Below are 21,189 nucleotides of genomic sequence, written 5' to 3'. Positions count from 1 at the left end.
ATATAAACAGAATCATGCAATATGTGATCTTTTGTATCTGCCTTCTTTTACTTAGCATAATGTTTTGGCGGCTCATCTACGCTATAGAACGTATTAGTACGTCATTCCATTTATAACTGAATAATAGAATAATATTCCATTATATGATTTACCATGTTTCCTTTATCCATTTATCAGTTGATGGACATTTGGATTGTTTCCATTTTTTGGTTGTTGTGAATAGTGCTGCTATAAACATTCATGTACAAGTTTTTTATGGACATATATTTTCATTTCCCTTGAGTAATTACCTAAGAATGGAATTGCTGTGTCTGTGGCAACTATGTTTAACCTTTTCAAGAACTGCCAGACTGTTTTCCAAAGTAGTCACACCATTTTACATTCCCACTGGCAATGTATAAAGGTTTTAATTTGTTCACACCCTTGCCAGCACTTACTTTATAATTTTTTTTTTAATTCTAGACTGTGAAGTAGTATTATCATAGTTTTGATTTGCATTTCCATGATGCCTACTGACACTGAGCATTTTTCATGTGCTTACTGGCCATTTACTTGTACATATCTTCTTTGAAGAAATGTCTGTTCAAATCTTTTGCCTATTTTTAAGAATTGCATGTTCGTAGTAGAGTTGTAAGAATTCTTTATTTATTCTAGGCACTCATCCCTTATTCGATATATGATTTGTAAATATTTTCTCACATTTTGTATGTTGTCTTTTCACTGTCTTGATAGTGTCCTTTGATGCAGAAAACTTTCTAATTTTGATAAATATAAGTTATCTATTTTTTCCTTTTGTTGCTTATGCTTTTGATATCAATCTAAAAAACGATTGAAAAATCCACGATCATGAAAATTTGCTCTATGTTGTCTTCTAAAGAAACATATATAGTTTTATATAAATACAGATTTTATAGTTTTAGGTCTTATATTTAAACAAGATCCATTTTTACTTTTTTTTTCTAATTGTGTGAGGTAGAGATCCAAATCACTCTTTTACATGTGGATATCCAATTGTCCCAGTATCACTTATTGAACAAATTATTCTTTTCCCATTGAATGGTTTGGCATTCTTGTCAAAAATCAATTGACCAAGGATGTATGGGTTATTCTGGACTCTCAATTCTATTTCATTGATCTACATATTTTTCCTAAAGCCAGTACCACAGTTTTTATTATTGTAGTTTTGTAATAAGATTTGAAATAGGGAAGTGTTGAGTCTTCCAATATGGTTCTTCTTTTATAACTCTCTTTTTTTTTTTGTCTATTCTGGGCTCATTGCAATTCCATGACTTTGAGAATCAGCTTTTCCATTTCTGCAAATAAAAGGTTGTTGGGATTTTGATAGAGATTACATTGAATCTGTAGATCACTTTGGGAACTACTGCCATCTTAACAATGTTAAATCTTTTAATCTGTGAACATGGGTTGTCTTTCTATTTATTTACATCTTTAATTTCTTTCAGCCATGTTTTATTCAGTGTATAAGTCTTGCACATTCTAGGTTAAATGTATTCCTAATTATTTTATTCTTTTTGATGCTATTCTAAATGCAATTGTTTTCTTAATTTCCTTTTCAGATTGCTAGTTCATTACTAGTGTATACAAATATTACTGATTTTTATTGTTTTACTTATTTATTTCATTAAATTTATTGGGGTGACATTGGTTAATTAAATTATATATGTATCAAGTATACAATTCTATAATACATCATCTGTATATTGCATTGTGTGTTCACCACCCAGAGTCAGTTCTCCTTCTATATTTGACCCCCTTTACACTCTTCTATCTCTCCTATCTCCCACTTACCCTCTGGTAACCACTAAACTATTAGTTTTGGTTTGTTTGTCATGTTTATTTGTTGCTTTCAGTTTTATATCCCACATATGAGTGAAACCATATGTTCCGACTTTTTCTGACTTATTTTGCTTAGCATGATAATCTCAAGATGCATCCATGTTGTTGCAAATGGCAGTATTTCATCTTTTTTATGGCCTATTAATATTCCATTGAATATATGTACCACATCTTCTTTGTCCAATCATCTGTTGAAGGACACTTTACTTGTTTTCATGTTTTGGCCATGATGAATAATGCTGCAATGAACACAAGGGTACATATGTCTTAACAGGTAAATGTTTTCAGATTTTGGGGGTAGATATCCAGAAAAGGGTTTGCTGGATCATATAGTAATTCTATTCTTAATTATTTGAGGAATCTCTGTACTGTTTTCCTAGTGGCTGTACCAATTTACCTTCCCACTAGCAGTGTATGCGGGTTCCTTTTTCTCTGCAACCTCTCCAATATTTGATGTTACTTGTCTTATTAATAATAGCCATTTTAACAAGTATGGAGTGGTATCTCATTGTGGTTTTGATTTGCATTTCCCCAATAGCGAGTGAAGTTGAGCATCTTTTCATATATCTGCTGGCTGTTTGTATGTCTTTTTGGGAGAAGTGTCTCTTTAGGTCTTCTGCCCACTTTTAATTTGATTGTTTGTTTTTTTGTTGTTGGTGAGATGCATGAGTTCTTTTTATATTTTGGATATTATCCCCTTATTGGAGGTTTTGTTTGCCAATATCTCCTCCCATTCAGTTGGTTGCCCCTTTGATATGCTGATGGTTTCTTTTGCTGTACAGAAGCTTTTTGGTAATATACAGATTTAATGCAATCCTCATCAAAATCCCAATGGCATATTTTGAAAAAAATATATTTAAAAAGTCATCAGATTTGCATGGAATCACTAAAGATCCTGAATAGTCAAAGCAATCCTGAGAAAAAGGAACAAGGCAGGAGGTGTCACATACACTGACTTCAAATTTTACTACAAAATGACAATAATCAAAACAGCATGGTATTGACAACGGAACAGAATTGAGAACACAGAAATAAGCCCACATATGGATGGGCAAATAATTTTTGATGAAGAAGCCAAAAACACAATGGAGAAAAGAAATCCTCTTCAGTAAATGGTGCTGGGAAAATTGGAAAGCCATGTGCAAAAGAATGAAATTAGACTGCTATCTGTCACCATACAGCAAAGTTAATTCAAAATGGATCAAAGACCTAAATATAAGACCTGAAATGATAAATTGCATAGAAGAAAACATAGGTATCAACCTATAGATGTTGGTCTCATAGAGGATTTTATGAATTTGACCTCAAAGGCAGTAAAAAGAAAAATAAATGAATGGGACTATATAGAAATATTACTGATTTTTCTTTTGATCATACAACTTGTCAAATGCATTTATTAGCTCTAGCTAATCTGTAGATTTTGTGGATTTTTAAGAATTTTCTCCCCATAAGATCATGTCATCTGTGAATAAAGATTTTTACTTGGTTCCTTTCCAATTTGGATGTTTTTATTTTTATTTTTTTTATTTCCTAATTGCTCTGGCTAGAACTTGCAGTTCAAGGTTGAAAAGATGTGGAAAGCAGACATTCTTATTTTGTTCCTGTTCTTAGGGGGAAAATTTTCAATCTCTCACCACTGAGTTTGATACTAGCTTTGGGATTTTCATAAACCAAATATTTTTTTACTCTCTTTTACTCCACTCTTTCCTTTTCCATGTTTCATTTAACTTGGTTTTACCCAACTTAACCTCAATCTGTGTTTTCTTTGCTGTTTGAGCCTATTGAGGTCCTCTGGAGAGGGTTTGGGGAGACAGCTAAGTCTATGAATAGTCCCAAAACTCATCAGGGAGTCAGGTTATTTGTGTTCTGTTTGCCTTCTGTGAAAAATATGAACTATTAACAAGTGTATAATTTTCTGAGCACTACAAACATAACTTCAAGTAATTATTATCACTAAAAATCAAGGACAGAAAAATGGAAGAAAAAAAAGACAAGAAAAAACAAGGACAGAGAATAGAATGCTATCTACTACTATTGGTATTCATTTTGTAATTTTTCCCATATTTCAGTGATCTACTTTTGGACTTATTAAATAAATTGTATACCCTCTAAAGGCAAAAGCAATAACTTTCATTATATTTTCTCTACTCTGCTCTAATTAACTCACCTCAAAACATATATACACATACACGTGCACACATGTATGTGTACACATGTCACAGTTTGTGAGTTGTGGAAGTGTTCTAATGTTTTATATAAGTTCAGTGTCTAACATAATTACTTGAGAATCTGGGTTCTCCTTTTCCTTGAAACATAATGAGACAAACATTAGACAGTCTTGGTGTCTAGAACTCACCTGTCACATAAATGGTTATTGAATGGCTTTCCAAGAGTCCAGATGAAGCGTTTAAAGAACAGCGGTATGATCCATTGTCACTAGCCAGCACTTGATCAAAATGCAGAATAAAAACAGAAGTGTTCTTCCTGTCTTCCCAAGTCATGTTTCTATGCCCAAGAATTAAACACCTTTGTTCTTTGAACTTGCACCAGGTCACATTAGATTTGTTAGTACAGTGTCCCACAGGGCATTCCAGTTGAAGTGAATCCCCTGCTGTGACGTTCATGGACTTTCTCTTAACATAAAGTTGTTCACATGATTTGTCCCCTGAAAGATGAAAACAAACTTAAAATCAAATCTATTCTGGAAGGACCAGATATTTGCCACTTCAACAGTTTCCGCCAAAGACTTCTCAAGCATGATTCTATCATTTTTCCAGATATTTTCCAGCAATTAACCCTCACTAGCAAAGTGTCTGATACATAGTAGGCAAATAACAAATATTTGTTGAAAAAAAAACAGATAAATCATTTCCTCAATTGTTAAATAATTTCCTCAATTTCCAAAATATTAGTAATATTTTTATTATTAAATTATATTTTATTGTATTTTTACTTATTTTATTATTTTGTAGCTATTACAATAGGTAGCAAATAATAACAGCAATTTTTTGTTAATTACTTATTATATTCCTGGGGCTGTTAAAATGCATAAATGTTTTAACTCATTTAATCCACATAACAAAAATGATATGTTATTATGAACCCTGTTTTACAGATAAGGAAACTGAAGTAGTAAATAATTTGACTAAAGTTATATGCTAATAATTATGAGAATCAAGATTTAAATTTGTATTAGAGTCCATTACTCTATAATTTATTAACTGTTCCTCTGTAGTTTCATGAGCAGTAATCACATTTTCTATTACTAGCTCTAGTGTATTCCAATACGTGGAAAAGAGGAATTTTTGTAGACAACTATTTTCCTATAATACTTGGCATTAGAAACTTTTTTTACTTGTTTCTCAGGGCTTTAATTCTGCCTTGAAATTTTTTCCATGACTTTTTTCCATGTATGAGACATGCAACTCAAGATGCTATCTGAAAATAGTATGATCTGAGATAACTTGAATTTTTCATGTTTTCCCAATTGGGAAGAAGAACAGTGATCTACCTCTTTTGGAAGTTCTGCCTACTGGCTCAACACACAGGAAATATGCCTCCTTTTGTTTTGATGGGGAGATATATTTTTCTGGAAATAGATTTTTCTATCATCTTCTATGAACATTCTGTTAGTAATTGTCAATTGAATATAAAATTTGCAGCCAAGAAACAATTTCTTAAATATCCTATATTATTGAATAAGTTCTGTTACCCAAAACTTATCATGAAAATATTTACTGGTAACCTCAACAACTAAGATATAACTGAGAATGAAAATACATGAAAAATAAATCTTTAAGCAAGCAAAATAGATATTGCAAGATTTAAAATTTATCGCATTTTATTCATAATTCTTACAATTCCTTTATCATTTCCTAATTAGCCCAGAGGGCAAAATTGTGTTATATAACACAGAGTAATAACTATACTCATAATGATAAAATTGAACCAACAATAAAACATTAAATTATATTTAATATTACCCATTTTTTTGAAACAAAGAAGTATTTAATCTCTTTTAAGAATTTCATCAGGAATGATTAGTTCGAAAAATGTTTTAGGAAGAATAGCCTGAAGTCTAGCTGAATAGAAGTCCTACAACTAACGGCATACAGAGGAAGCCACCTTGATACTAGCAAGAGGGGCAGAGATGCAGAGTGAGCTGGTTCCACACTATCATGTGATTGTTAAAAATTGAGAGGACTATCTTGGTTGCAGAGGTCCTCCTGGAGGAGCAAGGGGTCCCAGACCCACACCAGACTCCCAAGCCCAGTTTCCAATGCCAGGAAGCGAAGTCCCCACAACTTCTGGCTGTGAAAACCAGCAGAGATTGTGGCTGAGGGAGATGAAATGCAGCTGGAGTTCCAGGCATTCCTCTTAAAGAGACTGTGCATGGACTCATTTGTTCTGAACTCCAGCACTGGGGCAGCAGCTTGAAAAGCACAAGAGACATACAGAGAGGAACTGAATTATCTGGCTCCAGGGCGAGGGCTGGAGGGGCAGCATTCTCCCAGACAGAAGTGCTGATAGAAGCCATTGTTCTTTGTTGAGCCCTCCCCTCACCCAGCATGCAGATGCGGGTGGCCTCCATATCTGAGTTTCCATCAAACTGGCTAACTCTGGTCTCTCCACCCGGGTGATTCTCTGAGAAACCACCCCACCCAAATTGCAGCCCCATCCAAGCTGCTTCCAGTGGCTTTGCCATACAAGTGCACTACCTTGATTTATGCTTTGGACTTTCCTAAAAACCAAAACAAGCATCATCTGTCTTTGGTGTGTCCTGCACTTCTTCCTGAGCAACCCTAAGTCTGGCACTCATGGCAGCCAGCCTCAGTTCGTGGCTTAGCCTTTCCAGGGAAATTCCAAACACAGCATGATTGGCAGCAATCTGTGAATTGCTTTGTAGCTCATGCCAAATGGCCCTGGGCAGGGCACAGGCTATACCTGAACTTGGCCTGACGTGGGGCCCCTGCCAGGAGGGCTTGGGGCTGGCACACCTTTTGGCCAGCTTCTGACCATGCTGGAGCACCACCCAACCTCCTCTGAGGATGACACACTGAAAGGGAATACTGGGAAGAACCCTCCTAAAGTGAACCCTGCTCCATAGGGTCAACCCCTACACAACAGCTCCTTCACTGCAATCATGGCCAGTCCTCACAAACAATCAGCCTGAGAGTCAATCCCTTCCATTGACATGCAAGAAACAGCCAAGGCTCAACTATAACAGGAGGGCACACACAACCCACACAAGTGACACACCCGGAGCACCTGGCTCAGGTGACCAGGGAGACTGTGCCATTGGGCCCCACAGGACACCTACTACATAAGGCCACTCTACTAAGACTGGAAGACATAGGACCCCTACCTAATACATAGAAACAACCACAGGGAGGCAGCCAAAAATGAGGACACAAACATCCCAAATGAAAGAACAGAACAAAGTTCCAGAAAAAGAACTAAACAAAATGGAGAGGCAATCTACCAGATGCAGAGTTCAAAACAATGGTTATAAAGATGCTCAATGATCTCAGGGAGAACTCCAACAAAGCCATTGGAAACATAAAAATGGAGGTAGAAAACATAAAAAAAGAACCAGTCAGAAATGAAGAATATAATAACTGAAATAAAAAAATACATTAGAGGGAATCAACAGTAGATTAGATGAAGTAAAGAACTGAATCAGTAATTTAGAAGATAAGGAAGCAGAAAACACCCAATCAGAACAGAAAATAAAAAGAATTTAAAAAGATTAGGATTGTTTGAGGGGCCTCTGGGACAACATTGAGTGTACCAACATTTGCATCATAGGGTACCAGCAGGAGAAGAGAGAGCAAAAACATGAAAACCTATTAGAAGAAATAATGACTGAAAAGTTTCCTAGCCTGGTGAAGGAAATATACATACAAGCCCAGGAAGCACAGAGTCCCAAACAAGATAAACCAAAAGAGGCCCACACCAAGACACATCATAATTAAAATACCAAAGATTAAAGACAAAGAGAGAGTCTTAAAAGCAGCAAGAGATAAGCAGTTAGTTACCAACAAGGCAGCTCTCATAAGACAGTCAGCTGGTTTCTCAGCAAAACTTTGCAGGTTAGAAGGGACTGGCATGAAATGTTCAAAGTGATGAAAAGTAAGGACCTACAACCGAGATTGTACCCAGCAAACTGTACCCAGCAAAGCTATCATTTAGAATGAAAGGACAGATAAAGAGCTTCCCAGACAAAAATAAAGCTAAAGGAGTTCATCACCACCAAACTAGTATTACAAGGAAGGTTAGAGGGATTTCTTTAAGAAGATGAAGAATTGAAAAAAAAAAAAGATTTAAAATATGAATAGTAAAATGGCCATAACTATATATCTATCAGCAATACTTTAAATGTAAATGGGTTAAATATTTCAATCAAAAGATAAGGTGGTTGAATGGATAAGAATACAGGACCCTTATATATGTTGCCTACAAGAGACTCACTTCAGATTGAAAGACATACGTAGACTGAAAGTAAAGTAATGGAAAAGATATTTCATGGAAAAAAGAAAAGCTGGGGTAGTAATACTTGTACCAGACAAAACAGACTTTAAAACAAAGGCTATAGCAAGAGACAAAGAAGGGTCCAGTAATCCCAGAAGGGCATTTATCTAAAGAAATCCAAAATACTACTTCAAAGAGACAGGTGAATCCATATGTTCATTGCAGCATTATTTACAATAGCCAAGATATGGAGGCAACCTAGGTGTCCGTCAATAGATAAATGGATAAAGAAGATGTGGTACATATATACAATAGAATATTACTCAGCAATAAAAAAGAATAAAATCTTGCAATTTCCAACAACATGGATGGACCTAGAGGATATTGTGCTGAGTGGAGTAAGTCAGACTAAGAAAGACAAATGCCACATGATTTAACTTACATGTGGAATCTAAAGAACAAAATTTGCCTCAGTTCGTGGCTTAGCCTTTCCCAGGAAACTCCAAACACAGCATGATTGGCAGCAATCTGTGAATTGCTTTGTAGCTCATGCCAAGTGACCGTGGGCAGTGCACAGGCTATAGCTGAACAAACAAAACAGAAACAAACTCATATGTACAGAGTACATTTTGATGGTTGCCAGATTTGGGGGAGGGGGGTTGAGTGACAAGGAGGAAGTGATCAAGAAGTATAAATTGGTAGTTATAAAATAGTCATAGTAATAGTCATAGATGTAAAGTAAAGCATAAGGAAAATAGTCAACAATATTGTAATAACTATTTATGGTGTCAAATGGGTATTAGATTTATTGGAGTGATCACTTTGTAAGTTATATAAATGTCCAATCACTATATTGTAAATTTAAAACTAATATATATTGTATCCCAACTGCAATGGAAATATTTTTTAAATGATTAAAATTTTTAAAAGTTTTGGCCTCCAAGGGGGCAAAATTCAATTACTTAGATAATACATTCATGTGGAGTATTCATTCTCTGATAACTGCTGGAGTATGCTGTCTCTTTTGAGACTCATGCATAAATGGAGCATGAGAAATGATACCAATTTATGACACCTACTTAACCTTTTTCATCAGTTACATCATGAGTGTGTATAAATCATATAATGATCTACTACTACAGAATTGACTGTGCTGGTAAAACAAAATAAGTAAAAATCAACCAAGATTCCCTTTGGTTAAACACTTTGTAGTGATTTATATCTTTTTATTTTTCCAGTAGAGTTAAGGCTAAGCACATGGTCTTAAGTTTGTTTTCTCTTTAAGTTCCTTTTCCTACATCCTTATAGTTCTTTCTTGGTTCTGTTTTTCTCTGTTTTGAACTACTGTTTCAGAATATAGCCCCTCATTAATTGATTTCACTCATATTCAAGCATTCTTTTGAATAGATTCACAGTATCATAGGTTATAATGACATAAGCATAACTCAGATTATAGCCAAAATTCTCTTTTAAAGACAAAGAGGGCTAAGGACTAATCAGATATTGAACTGGGGGACAACTCTTGGCCCTCTGTTCCACATATTGCTCTAACTAACATAATGTTCCATTTTCTTTCTACACTCTTGCCTTCACAAATATGCTCATTTTTAGCTATTTCCTAATACCCAATAAACTTCTCACTATAATTTATGCTTACATGTCATCAGTCCTTACTCAAAATAATTGTAACCTGACTGAGTTTTCAGGAATCAGATGGAGACAAGGGACCCGCAAAGAACTTTTCAGAACCTCTGAATATTTGAATATTTATAACTGCTCTGAGACCTCAAGCAAGTTCTCATTAAGACTTCCTACTTTGTTTGCTCCAAAAATTCAGAATAAAAATGAAAGTAAACTAAAGGCCAGTTATGAGGATGAGGTTTTCAAAAAATTGATGAGAGAGTATAAGATATTTACCAAAAGGAAGTGCCTAACAATGTAAAACCTAGATGTGGTTAGATTTCTGACAAAAAAGCAAGGAGGCATGGGCAGAAAAGCCAAGTGAAACCCTTATTTCCAGAAGTTGAATCCTCTCCCTAAAGTTAATAGGCTGTATCAGCCTTCTAACTTCCCTTTACTTGGATAAGTCAGTTATATTTAATGGAGTCTATACCTCTGTGCCAGCATTGTGAAAAATGACTAGATAGTTACAAAGACCTTCCCTCAAGGAACTTACCATTTAATTGGTGGGACAAGATTAACTAACAACAAGGTCTCTTTTCTGGAATAAATTTACTATCTACCACTCTTTTTTTCTTCAAGTTTACCTGAGCTGAAAGCAAGGCTCAGAGGGACCTTGTATACTAGTTGTTAAGGGGTATTGGAATAAATAAGACATAGTGCCTGTCTTCATGGGGTTTGCCTTCCAGAGGAAAATAAAGGTATTAGACAAATGGGAGAATGAAATAACATGGCAAAGCAGTGCACACTTTTCTTATTTTTTCTTTTCTTTTCCCTCTTCTTCCGCCTCCACCCCGCCCCCACTACGGTTCAAGCCATTGTTTCTCAGTCTAGTTGTGTAGGACACAGCTCCCTGGCCCATGCCGGTGTTATGAGCCTTGCGCTCCCCCACCCTGCTGAGACAGAGGGTCGCTGGTCATCGGTTGGCTGCTCACAGCAGCTCACGGCAGCTCTTGCCAGCCACTCACGCTAGTTGCTGGCCACTCACGTTGGCCACTAGCCACTCCTGGCAGCACACGGTAGCCCACGGCAGCACAGCAGCCTGCAGCAAGCAGCACAGCAGCCTGCAGCAGCACACAGCAGCCCATGGCAGCCCAGGGCAGCTACGGCAGCTCACACTGGAGGTGCACATTTTCATGGGTGTGCAGAAGATTCACTTCAGCTGTGGCTGTTGGGGCAAGGCTTAATGGAAAGATTGTGTTTGATCTGCATTGTAGTGAATGAGGAGCTCTTTGATTATTAGAGAAGTGAACAGGCATGGGAGGTATTTTATAACTGAGGAAATGAAAGGGCAAAAGCAGAGAAGCCAGGAATTTCATGGCCGTTTCAAAGACTTGATACATATTTGGATCAAGATTTTATGAAATAATGACATGAAGACCACTAGTTGTTTCAGAATAAATGAAATAAGCATTGGGTGGGACAAGAGAACCATGAGAAAATACACAGCCTGATTCTTTGGGGTTATTTATAAAGGGCATAGAAATAACTGAAAATGAGAATATTCATTTGAACACACTGTGATATTAATACACTCACCCAGTCCTACTGGCCCTCAGTTTTTAAAAAAACTAAATAAAAGGATTGGATTCAAAAACAAGAAAATTCTTATCCACTATCCTTCCTCCACAAAAACACGTATACAACTTCACCTCCCTTAGTGTGTGACTAACACCATAAAATCACTTCTACACCTCACTTTCTGTGACAATACGTTACCTTTCCATTTAGCCATTGGGCTGTCAAGCAATGCTAGTAGCACCATTGGACATTCCTTCTAGTTCCAGCATTTTACGACTATAGGCTTGGGAGGAGCTCACACAGTGGAGAAGAGCGCTCGCTAGCTGTTGGTCTCAGCCACGTCACTGACTTGCAACGGGATTGTGGAAACAAACTGCAGTTCCTGCACTTTCTTCTCAGTAGGGTGAGGATCACTGACTGAGTGGAGGAATAAATAAATAAATGCAGGTTTGCCAACAGACACTAAAAGTCACCAAGAATACTCCCCTTTGTATAAAGAAGGTATTGTATTTCCTGTGTATCTGAGACTGAAACTGATGTTTCTAGTGCAGGAACGATGCCCTGAGCTAAGCGGCACAATTTTAATTTTCCATCCGACCAGTGTGTTGACACTTTGCTGCTTGTCTTGACTTATGCATAGCCATCTTATGTCACTCAGGACATCCCAAGCCTTCCCCATGGGGTTTCTCTTGTCAAAAAAAAATTTTTTTTTTCAGAAGAGGGATGAAGATCACAGTTGCTTTTGGCTGGGATTTATAAGCCATTAGTTATGGTTGTTCCTGCTGTTACTGCTTGTGCTGTTTTTCTCAAACATTCATATTTAATGGTAGGAAATTTTCAATGTTAAAAATAAGTTTAGATACATGCAGTAAAAGGATGAAACTTCTACCATCCCCAGGCCATCAAATGATACAGTATCCCTTTTCAAGTCACCATAGATTTAGGAAGTTTCTTATTTTAAAAATTCTTATGAAAACCACTGCTATATTATCACAGTATGTATATTCCATGACTAAGCTGTAACTAGCATATTTGATGCCCAGAGTATATTTTTGAAAACATATGGAAAAATATTTTCAGAAATAATCATGAAATGAAACAAAAAATAAAATGAACAGAAAAGACACATAGCCAGTGAACACATAGTTCATTGAAGTTTATATGTAAAACCATGCAAGGTAAAAGATATTTGAAACATAATATTAGAATAAAAAAGGAAGACTGTACAGCTATTTTTAAAGTAATTTTTATATCTACATAAATTGTGTGAACTTTGATCCTTTAGTTATAGCCTGATATAGTAATTTATATAAATAATTTGCCAGTAACTATAAACGAGTTTCATTAAAACTGAAATTCTACAAAAGATACAATTTATGGAATTACTGAATTGTACCACTAATATGCAGTGGTTTTTTTTATTCATTTTTTAAATTATAAAACAACACTTTAAAGAGAATATATTTCAATTGTAAAGATTTTAATCAATAAAGCATTTTATGTGTGAACTTTAGTTCTTATGTTAAATTACCTCACAATATGTACAGTTTCAGTATTTTAAATTTTAAACAAATAAATATTCAAAATGGTTGCATAGAATGGAAGAAATAAAACTACTGCTCACATTCTGTTTCTTTGTCTCTATAATCACTGAGGTATTATTGTGTATTTAAAACCTACTACTTAAATGCAGAATTGTGGAGTACCACAGGGACTGAAGATTCAAACTATGCCTGGAGAAAGCTGGAGTGATTCCAAACATTATGAATGTACTCTTGAAATGTAGCTGAATTTGTATATGTCTAGGACCAGCTCTATAACTGGGGAGTTCTCTTAGTTAACTTTCATGTAGAATGCAATGGTCATCAAAAGGTAAGTATTAAAAATGGGTTATTTAGAAGCTAACATACCTATATTAAAACTCAGCAGTAACCACAGTGATTATTTAGAAATTTAGACCAGAACAATCGGAGGAGAGGAAGGGCCAGTATTTTATCACTGATATTGTTTAGACTTGCAGGTATATGGTGATAAGTAAAAGTAGACCAACTTTAACTTGTTTTTAAATTCTGTACAATGTACCCCCTTATTGCCCACACCCAGGATTGTGGACATCTCACTGTCATAACTATTTAGGAATGTGACAGTTTCTAGTGCAGAAAGAGGTTTACATTGCTCTTTAATTTTCCCATTAGATTTTTCTTTGATTATCTTGAACAAGATACAGTCTCTCAGAGCTTTCAAATCTCGAAGAGAGAGAGAGAGTCTTTCTGTCTGGGTCAATCAAACAAGCCTTCCAAAAGGAGGTTGAACCCCCTCTTGCTCCAAATCCCACCCTGAAGCAAATCTGGTCCCCCTCCCATTACCATAGTACAATACCACCATTTACCTAGTCATATGGGAGCTATCTTGGTCTCTTTTCCCTTTACTGCTCCATTCTACCAGTCACCAAGTTAACTTGATTCAGCATCCAGAATATCTTTCTAATTTGTTTCCATGCCAGTGCTTTCATTTGAGTCTCATTCTATTTCATGTCACAGCCTACCAACTAGTCTTCTTCATTCCAGACTTAGCCTTGCTCCCCTCTCTCCACCCCAATCCTCTCCACATCACTGTCACAGTTCAGATACTTAAAATGAAAATCCCATCACAAGGCTTTTTACCTAAAACCCTCCAGAGAGTCCTCAATGTCTGCAGAAACATGTTCAAACTTCATCAAATGGCATTTAGCCCCTGAGTTCTTACGTAAACTCACCCACTCCTATACTCCAGCAACCCAAGTCCACTTAATGTTCACCCCCAGCCCTGGTGAAAGTCCCATGTTATTTTGTGTGACATGCATCACTCTATTATAATTAAATATGCGTTTATGCATCTGTCTTCCTACCTGCTCTATGACCTTCTTGGTAGGATGGTACCTGTCTCTGCATAAGGAGACAGCCTTAGAAAAGGTATGAAAGTGAGATGGCACAATGTACCCTGAGACTGAACACAGAGAGCTTCACAAAGAGAAAAATCTGTTCACAACTCTAACTAATGCTTTCTGTGCATTAGGACACAGAGCAGACACAGCTGAGCCCTTAGAGCGATGATCCAAAGGTACTGAGGTGAAGAATGTATGCATCTCAATATACCCTGTTGTGGTTAATTTATAACCATGAAAAGCAAAAACAAAAACAAACTAGATCTCAATAGTATCAAGTATGGAAATACCTGATTTATGTTCACTAAGGGGTGATATTCAAAATATTTAATGAGTGGTCATCCAGATACCTGGATCAGCTCGTCAGAAAGGCATGCCAGCCCCAAACAATTGTATGGTCCAGTACCTTCCAGCTGAGCAAGTGTAGCTGCAGGTATAAATACCATCAGGAGCCAAAGAGGGTAGATAATTTGTGAAACTTATTAGCTCTTAAAAATAAGAGGTTCGTGATTATGAATCTTATGAGAAATACAATTATTTCTTACCTTTAAAGACCATATACCTCGATTATAACATTACCATATGGAAAATCGGAACTGAGCTTCACTATCCTTTCATTGAAAACGTCTTACATAGTTCAGGTGGGCCTGTCTTTCAGAGATGCTAGGCCCTCTACTGTGGTCACAGTGATTTCAGGAAGAAAAGTTGGGCTGAGAAAACTGAGAGAATATTTTAGAAGCCGTGGGCAGCACCATCAAAGAGAGCCTTCAGCATTTTATCAGAAACCAACGTGAGTATTCCTAACTATTGCCATCAGTGATACGATGGTTATGTGCAATGCTCAGAGTAAATGTGGGTTATGTGTTATTAGAAACACACAGGAAAAGTTAATCTCCTCCCTCTCCCAGATACTTCCTGGCCTCCTAATACATTGTGCTACAGAGATCACACTGAGATTCACTGGCATTTTCAAAACCCTAATAGATACTTAATATCTATGTGGGCAAAACTGCAAATTGCCTCCCAATATTAATGCTCTTCTTCTAATATCGTAGACGAAAATGAAATGGGGCGAGGACCACCCAGCTAGAACCTAAATGCTCCAGCATTTCTTATATCCACTTCTGGACAATGGGCTGTTTGTGATGTATGTGGGTTCCAGGTTGTGCTCATAAGATAAATGTGGCTATTAGGTATGAGAAAAAGAGAAGTTACAGAGCTCTACCAGCGAAACTGATGTTTCTCTATGACAAGCCAGCATGGCCCCTCTAACACTCTCCTGGACTGTGTTCAAAGTGAACCTCAAATTGTACATGTTTAGATTCTGAGCATACTAAAATGATACCCCTGCTTGTGTACACACAGACACATGCACACACGTTATTTCTTCCATAGAAATAAGCACGGAAATCAGCCCATAACCATGAGAGGATACCAGAAAGGTGGATAATATTGAGTTGATTTTGAAGGGAATGGAGAATATTAGAAAATTCAAGTAAATTGCTTATGATACAATTCAATGACATTAAGTAACTCAAGTCTCATGACTCACAAACTCTATTATCATTTCTCGATCACTGGAGATAATAGATCATGATATCAAAAGTTATTTATAGATGACTTTGTCAACCCAAATGAGAAATGGTTTCCTAATACTACTTTCTGAGAACTATCAAGATAATTAAATTTTGGACTAAAAGGAATTTTAAAAAAACATTAGCTAAAGTTATACAGCACTTACAATGCATCGGGCACTGTTCTAAGTGTTTCACAGAATTAATTCACTTAATACAACAACACTATAGGGTCACTATCATTATTGTCCCCATTGTTTAGATGAGGAAAGAGAACCAGAAAGGTAAATGGCAGAACAAGTAAATGGCAGAGATGGGATAGTAATCCATGCAGTTTGGCTCTAGCGTCCCTGATTTTAACCGCTCCACCACTGCCTCTCCAAAGAACAAAGCAAAAGGCTGATTTTATTTTTGGACTTGATTACAAATGCCTGTGAACAATTTTCTTTCAACCATTCTGAACTCCAAGTAAAGGTGAAACTCACAAACAATGGAAATTAATTAGAAAATCTCCAGTGAAGCAAGCTAAACAGCATTTGATATCAACATTACAATAGAGGAAATTTTGATAGTGGGATAGAGGAAGCAACAATTAATTAAAGAGCTTTTCAGTGTTTGGAAAGTCTATTCAAGGCTATGATCAGCACAGGGGTTAATCTTTTCATACCTTTAATCCAGGAAATCCTGCAGTTTCAGTATTCTTAGACAGTTACATAAAATGTAGTCATATTTTGAGGCAGACATTCTTCCAATAACAATACACAGGTATTTGGCAGAAGGCAGAGCTCCATCTCTAGCATTCCACATGCACATTTCAATGGGAAAAAATGGCTACAGCCATAGAAATAAGCCTGGTAAAGACTCTAGAACTTCAAGGAATGAGAGACACATGCAGATCACCTTCTGCCCTAATGTTTCTGCTCTGACTCAACGATGTGGCCAGTTCACAGTGAAGCAACACAATCTGTGTGGCATGTGGAGTATGGATCCATGGTCCCTATTGAACTGTCACAGGTGAGGTAAAGGAGGACGCAGGCAACACCCAAATGGAGACATAGCCCTAACGATTGTTTTCTCAAAGGAGACAAACTATAAGTGTCGTCTGGTACTAGACCAGATTAGGATTATTTTTTTCTCACAATGAGCGGTGATCAATCAAAGATTTCTTATTGCCTTCATTCCAGGTCATATATAATACCAAATGGTAGCCAGATATTAACTTCAGTGCTCCTGGCTATTTGATGGTGGAATTTTCAGTTTGTTCTCAACTGAACAAGTGGTCCAGGCTCACAGCAAGAGCCACTCATCAGCAATGAGACAGGTGACAGGGGCTTCTCCACCTGCAGCCTAGTTCTCTCCAGCATAATCTGCTCACCTGTCCAGGAAGGGAAGGTGCTGACACTTTAATACTTTTTGTCGGGACAGAAATCCTATGCGAGATACGGAGGGACAGAGTCCTCCCTGATTTTTTTGAGAAACACATAAAGCAAGTAAACATAATTTTATTATAAAGAAGGAAGTTTGTAGAGAACATTGCATTTTTTCCAACCTTATTCTTGATACAGCCTGATTCCTGGGAAGAGACACACAGATCTCACATTGCTTTGAAGTGGAGGTGAAAAATATTTTCTAAAGTCATTTTTAAACACTTTGAAACTGTGCCAGTATAAAGAATTCAGTAATTAAGTCACAGGAAATCCCCAAGATATAAAGGTTAAAAGTAATATGATTTTAAGGAATAGTCATCAGCTTTGCTGGGAGAACAAATCTTACCAATCATTCCTTATCTTAACCTGTGTCCTTAATTTAATGCAAGTAACTCTGCACTCCTTCAACGGCTATGATAAGACACCTGGTCAGAACCTTGTCCAAGGTTTTCCATTTCATTTTTTCAAATAATTTGATTCACTGTATTTGGGGCTAAATATATTATTGTACAATATATTTCATTTATTCATTTTATTTTTGCTTAACAAACTCAACTGTTTTAAATGATAATGTTAAAACTTATTTCCTGTTTAATTGAATTTTGTGGGAGTTGCTTGATGAAAAGAATATTAACAAAAATATCGTTAATGTTTATCGGCTTTTTATTGTGTTCACTTACTGTACCAGGTACTTCATTTACTGCATTTATAGTCTCCACAACAGGCCCATAATTTAGGTACAATTATTAACTCTATTTTACAAATGAGGAAACTAAGGATAAGAGAGGATAAGAGGTTTAACCAAGATCACACAATAAGTGGCAGAGCCAGTAAATTAACCCAGTCTAACACCCAGGTTCATTTTTGGAAGCACAGTCAGAGGAGGAATAGACGTTGTACCCCACTCCCAGTATGATACAGCACTGAAAATTATTTTACTTCATTTCATAGGGAATAGTTTATGTATTCTTCAAATTGCTATGAATTCTGTTTAATAATATTTGACTCCAGTTGTAGCTTTGTGATTGTAGGCATCTGATAGTGAAAAATCCAGTCAGCCATCTAAGTCCCTTGTCAATATAATATCAGATATACACACATAAAAATATATAAACATGAAAAAGCTTAGATGAATGAATGGGGAGTTTTGTTTTGTTCCTGGTTATGTGCCGTCCTAGCATCACGAAGACAAACTCCGAACCACCCAGTTCCAGAATTGAAGGTGACATTCTATAGGATTTCACTGACCATATTTTCCGATCTAAAACCACAGCACACAGACTCATAAGAGTATGTGTGCTTGTGGGGATTGTAAAGCAGGATATTTGAAAGCAAAACAGAAAATCCGAAACCTCTGCTAGCTATTTACAGCCCATCCCCCTTTACAATACGCAGGCCCCTGTGTCAATTAAGGGTGCAAGTGAACTCACCAGAAGGAATGAATTGATTGTTTACTTACATAAAATCTTTGCAGAAGGGGCCAAACATCATCTATGCAGAACCCAAGTTCTTTCCTGTGTCGCATGACACCCAAGTTGGAACCATTCTATTTCAACATAACAGACACAATGACGGAATGCTCACATCCTGTATTTTTCAGCATTTTCTCATTCAGTATTCTGCAGGCACACACCTCACTGAAGCAAGTAGTGTGGTTTCATTTAGCAACGTTATTCAAGAGCAACCATGGAGTAGGTATAACCCCAGTTACCCAATGCTTATCCTACCCGACTGAGTACTACAACACTGTGCTAAGCCTCAGTTTGCAAAGAACAAGCTACTCACCATCGGCATGACATCCAGAGCATTTGCTAGTAGTAGTGATAAATTTGTGCCTAACTACTTATAACATCTGCCCAATTCCCTTTTCTTATCAGTAGAACCTGTTTTTAAGAACATCATCCAAGCTGTGACTTGAATACCATGTTCCGATTTGGTTTATGTCTTAGAATGTCTTCCGTGAGCAAATCTAAATATTTGGTTTCATTTATACCCATCACATAAACACCACATCATACTAATATCAGAAAGGGAAAACATGACTTTCAACACCCCCTGAGAAATAAAACAAGAAATAATCTAAGTACGCGCTTTACCTTCGACACTCCAGATGCCCAGATGTGGGATTAGGAAGAGGACCCAGTACGATTTTCCAGATCCAAGCATGGCCGGTGATGTCTTCATTTCCTGTGCATATCAGGAATGGAATAACTTCTCAAGTACAGAAGGCTTCCCTCTCTCCCTTGAGTTCTTCAGAGTTGGATCACGTTAACCACCCCCAATGACATCTGTGAAATGAAAAGAAAGAGGATGTAGGAATGGACAATAGTCTGAATAGTTTGTGAAACAAAGTGAACAGAAAGACTATGTGATACTCTTCTGTGGTTTTTGTTTCTTGTCAGATTTGGGTGTTCACTTTCAAATGCTCTGATCTGCAAAGCAGCTCAGTCCTGAACTTCTCTTTCCGCTTACCACCCTTTTTGCTCCACGTTGAGGTTTTTCTCATTCAAAGTTCAATCAAATGAACAATTAAACTCTAAAGAAATCTATATTGTTGCAATCTTTAGGTTGAGATTTTAATCAAATCAAGGTCAGGAAATTCATGGTAAAAAGTACCGATGGTATGAACACATTTCCCCCTTTTCATAGTTTGTGATTATGAAACTTCTTTTATGTAAAAGATTTTAGAATTATCTTCCCAAACATGTCATATTAAGGCAAGAATACTTATTGTCATTAAACCAGTGAAGATGTACTTGAGGTTATGGAGAAAATGAGTGGCAGGAAGCACTTCCTCAACAGGTGAGGGAAGGGCAATTGTCTTTAATCTGCAGATAAATATCAATGGAACAAGATCATTGGTAGTATTGGCTACATGCTCTTTCTAAATAATAAAGTGCCAAGCTAAATAACATCTTGAATATCAATTAAAGGAAAATTCCATTTTCAGCATTCTTCATGTGTTTATTGTGTGGATTAAATAGAGAAGAAACAATGAAGGAAGAAATGGAAATGTTCAAGATCAGAAAGCTCAGGGTTGACAAGGGACTATTTTCTCCACAGCCACTTGTAATAATTATCTTAGCTTCTAATTCCTAGAAACTAATTAAATTCACCCATGTGAGATTAAAAATGAGAAATCTAGATTGGTAACATCTGTGGTCATTGACAGAAATTGGTTTTGTAAATCTTTCTCTCAAAGGCTGGTAATTGGGTTTTCAAGGCCAAACATCAATGGTTTTAAGTGCATAAAGTTAAAAAAACAGTTTCATGTACTAACTGATTCACAAATAGACATTGTGTGATGGTTGGAGGCACAAAGCTAAATGAGTCACTGTTCCTGATTTTAAAGAACTCAGTCAACAAGTACTGTAATTCTCTCATATGAAACTTTAGTGTTGAAACTTAAATATTCATGCATTTCTACCACCATAATGTAACATAGAGCAACTATATGCTTCCTAGAACTTCCATCACTTATTAAGTAAACATGCTGAGAAATATTCATGCAGAATTTACACAACTTTCTTTTCCATGCTGAAGGTAGAGTGAGTATTCCTGTGGCAACTGAAGCAACTTGGCCCTTTTAAAATGATCCCAGAGGTCAAACCATAAACCAAAGTTCTAAGGATATTGTTGCAAACCAGAAAGTAGTCGTATAAACTTTGTTTATCTCAGAAAAAAACCTTTATGATTCACTATTTCAAAGATTTTTTTCATATAGTAAAAAGTCCAG

The 21,189-nt window shown here is 36.5% G+C and overlaps 1 protein-coding gene across 4 annotated transcripts in view; it reads right to left on the bottom strand.

Annotated features, from left to right (window-relative positions):
• Positions 1–19,991, bottom strand: part of BTLA (B and T lymphocyte associated) — a 31,253-nt gene extending 11,262 nt beyond the window's left edge. Inside the window, exons 1-3 of one of the 4 annotated variants that reach the window (XM_074331957.1) lie at positions 19,550–19,981; positions 18,913–18,999; positions 4,214–4,522 (exon numbers count right to left, since the gene is read on the bottom strand). In XM_074331957.1, coding sequence (XP_074188058.1) covers positions 4,214–4,481 — 268 coding nt within the window. In that variant the 5' untranslated portion in view covers positions 4,482–4,522; positions 18,913–18,999; positions 19,550–19,981. Of the gene's footprint in view, positions 1–4,213; positions 4,523–18,912; positions 19,000–19,238; positions 19,472–19,549 lie in introns of those variants that run through there. The other 3 variants (XM_019734882.2, XM_019734883.2, XM_019734884.2) reach the window with 3 other exon arrangements.
• Positions 19,992–21,189: the final 1,198 nt, after the last annotated feature.

Source organism: Rhinolophus sinicus, linkage group LG01 (assembly GCF_036562045.2).
Source record: "Rhinolophus sinicus isolate RSC01 linkage group LG01, ASM3656204v1, whole genome shotgun sequence".
In the NCBI taxonomy this organism is placed as follows: domain Eukaryota; kingdom Metazoa; phylum Chordata; class Mammalia; order Chiroptera; family Rhinolophidae; genus Rhinolophus; species Rhinolophus sinicus.
This window is presented reverse-complemented; position numbering and strand designations above follow the sequence as displayed.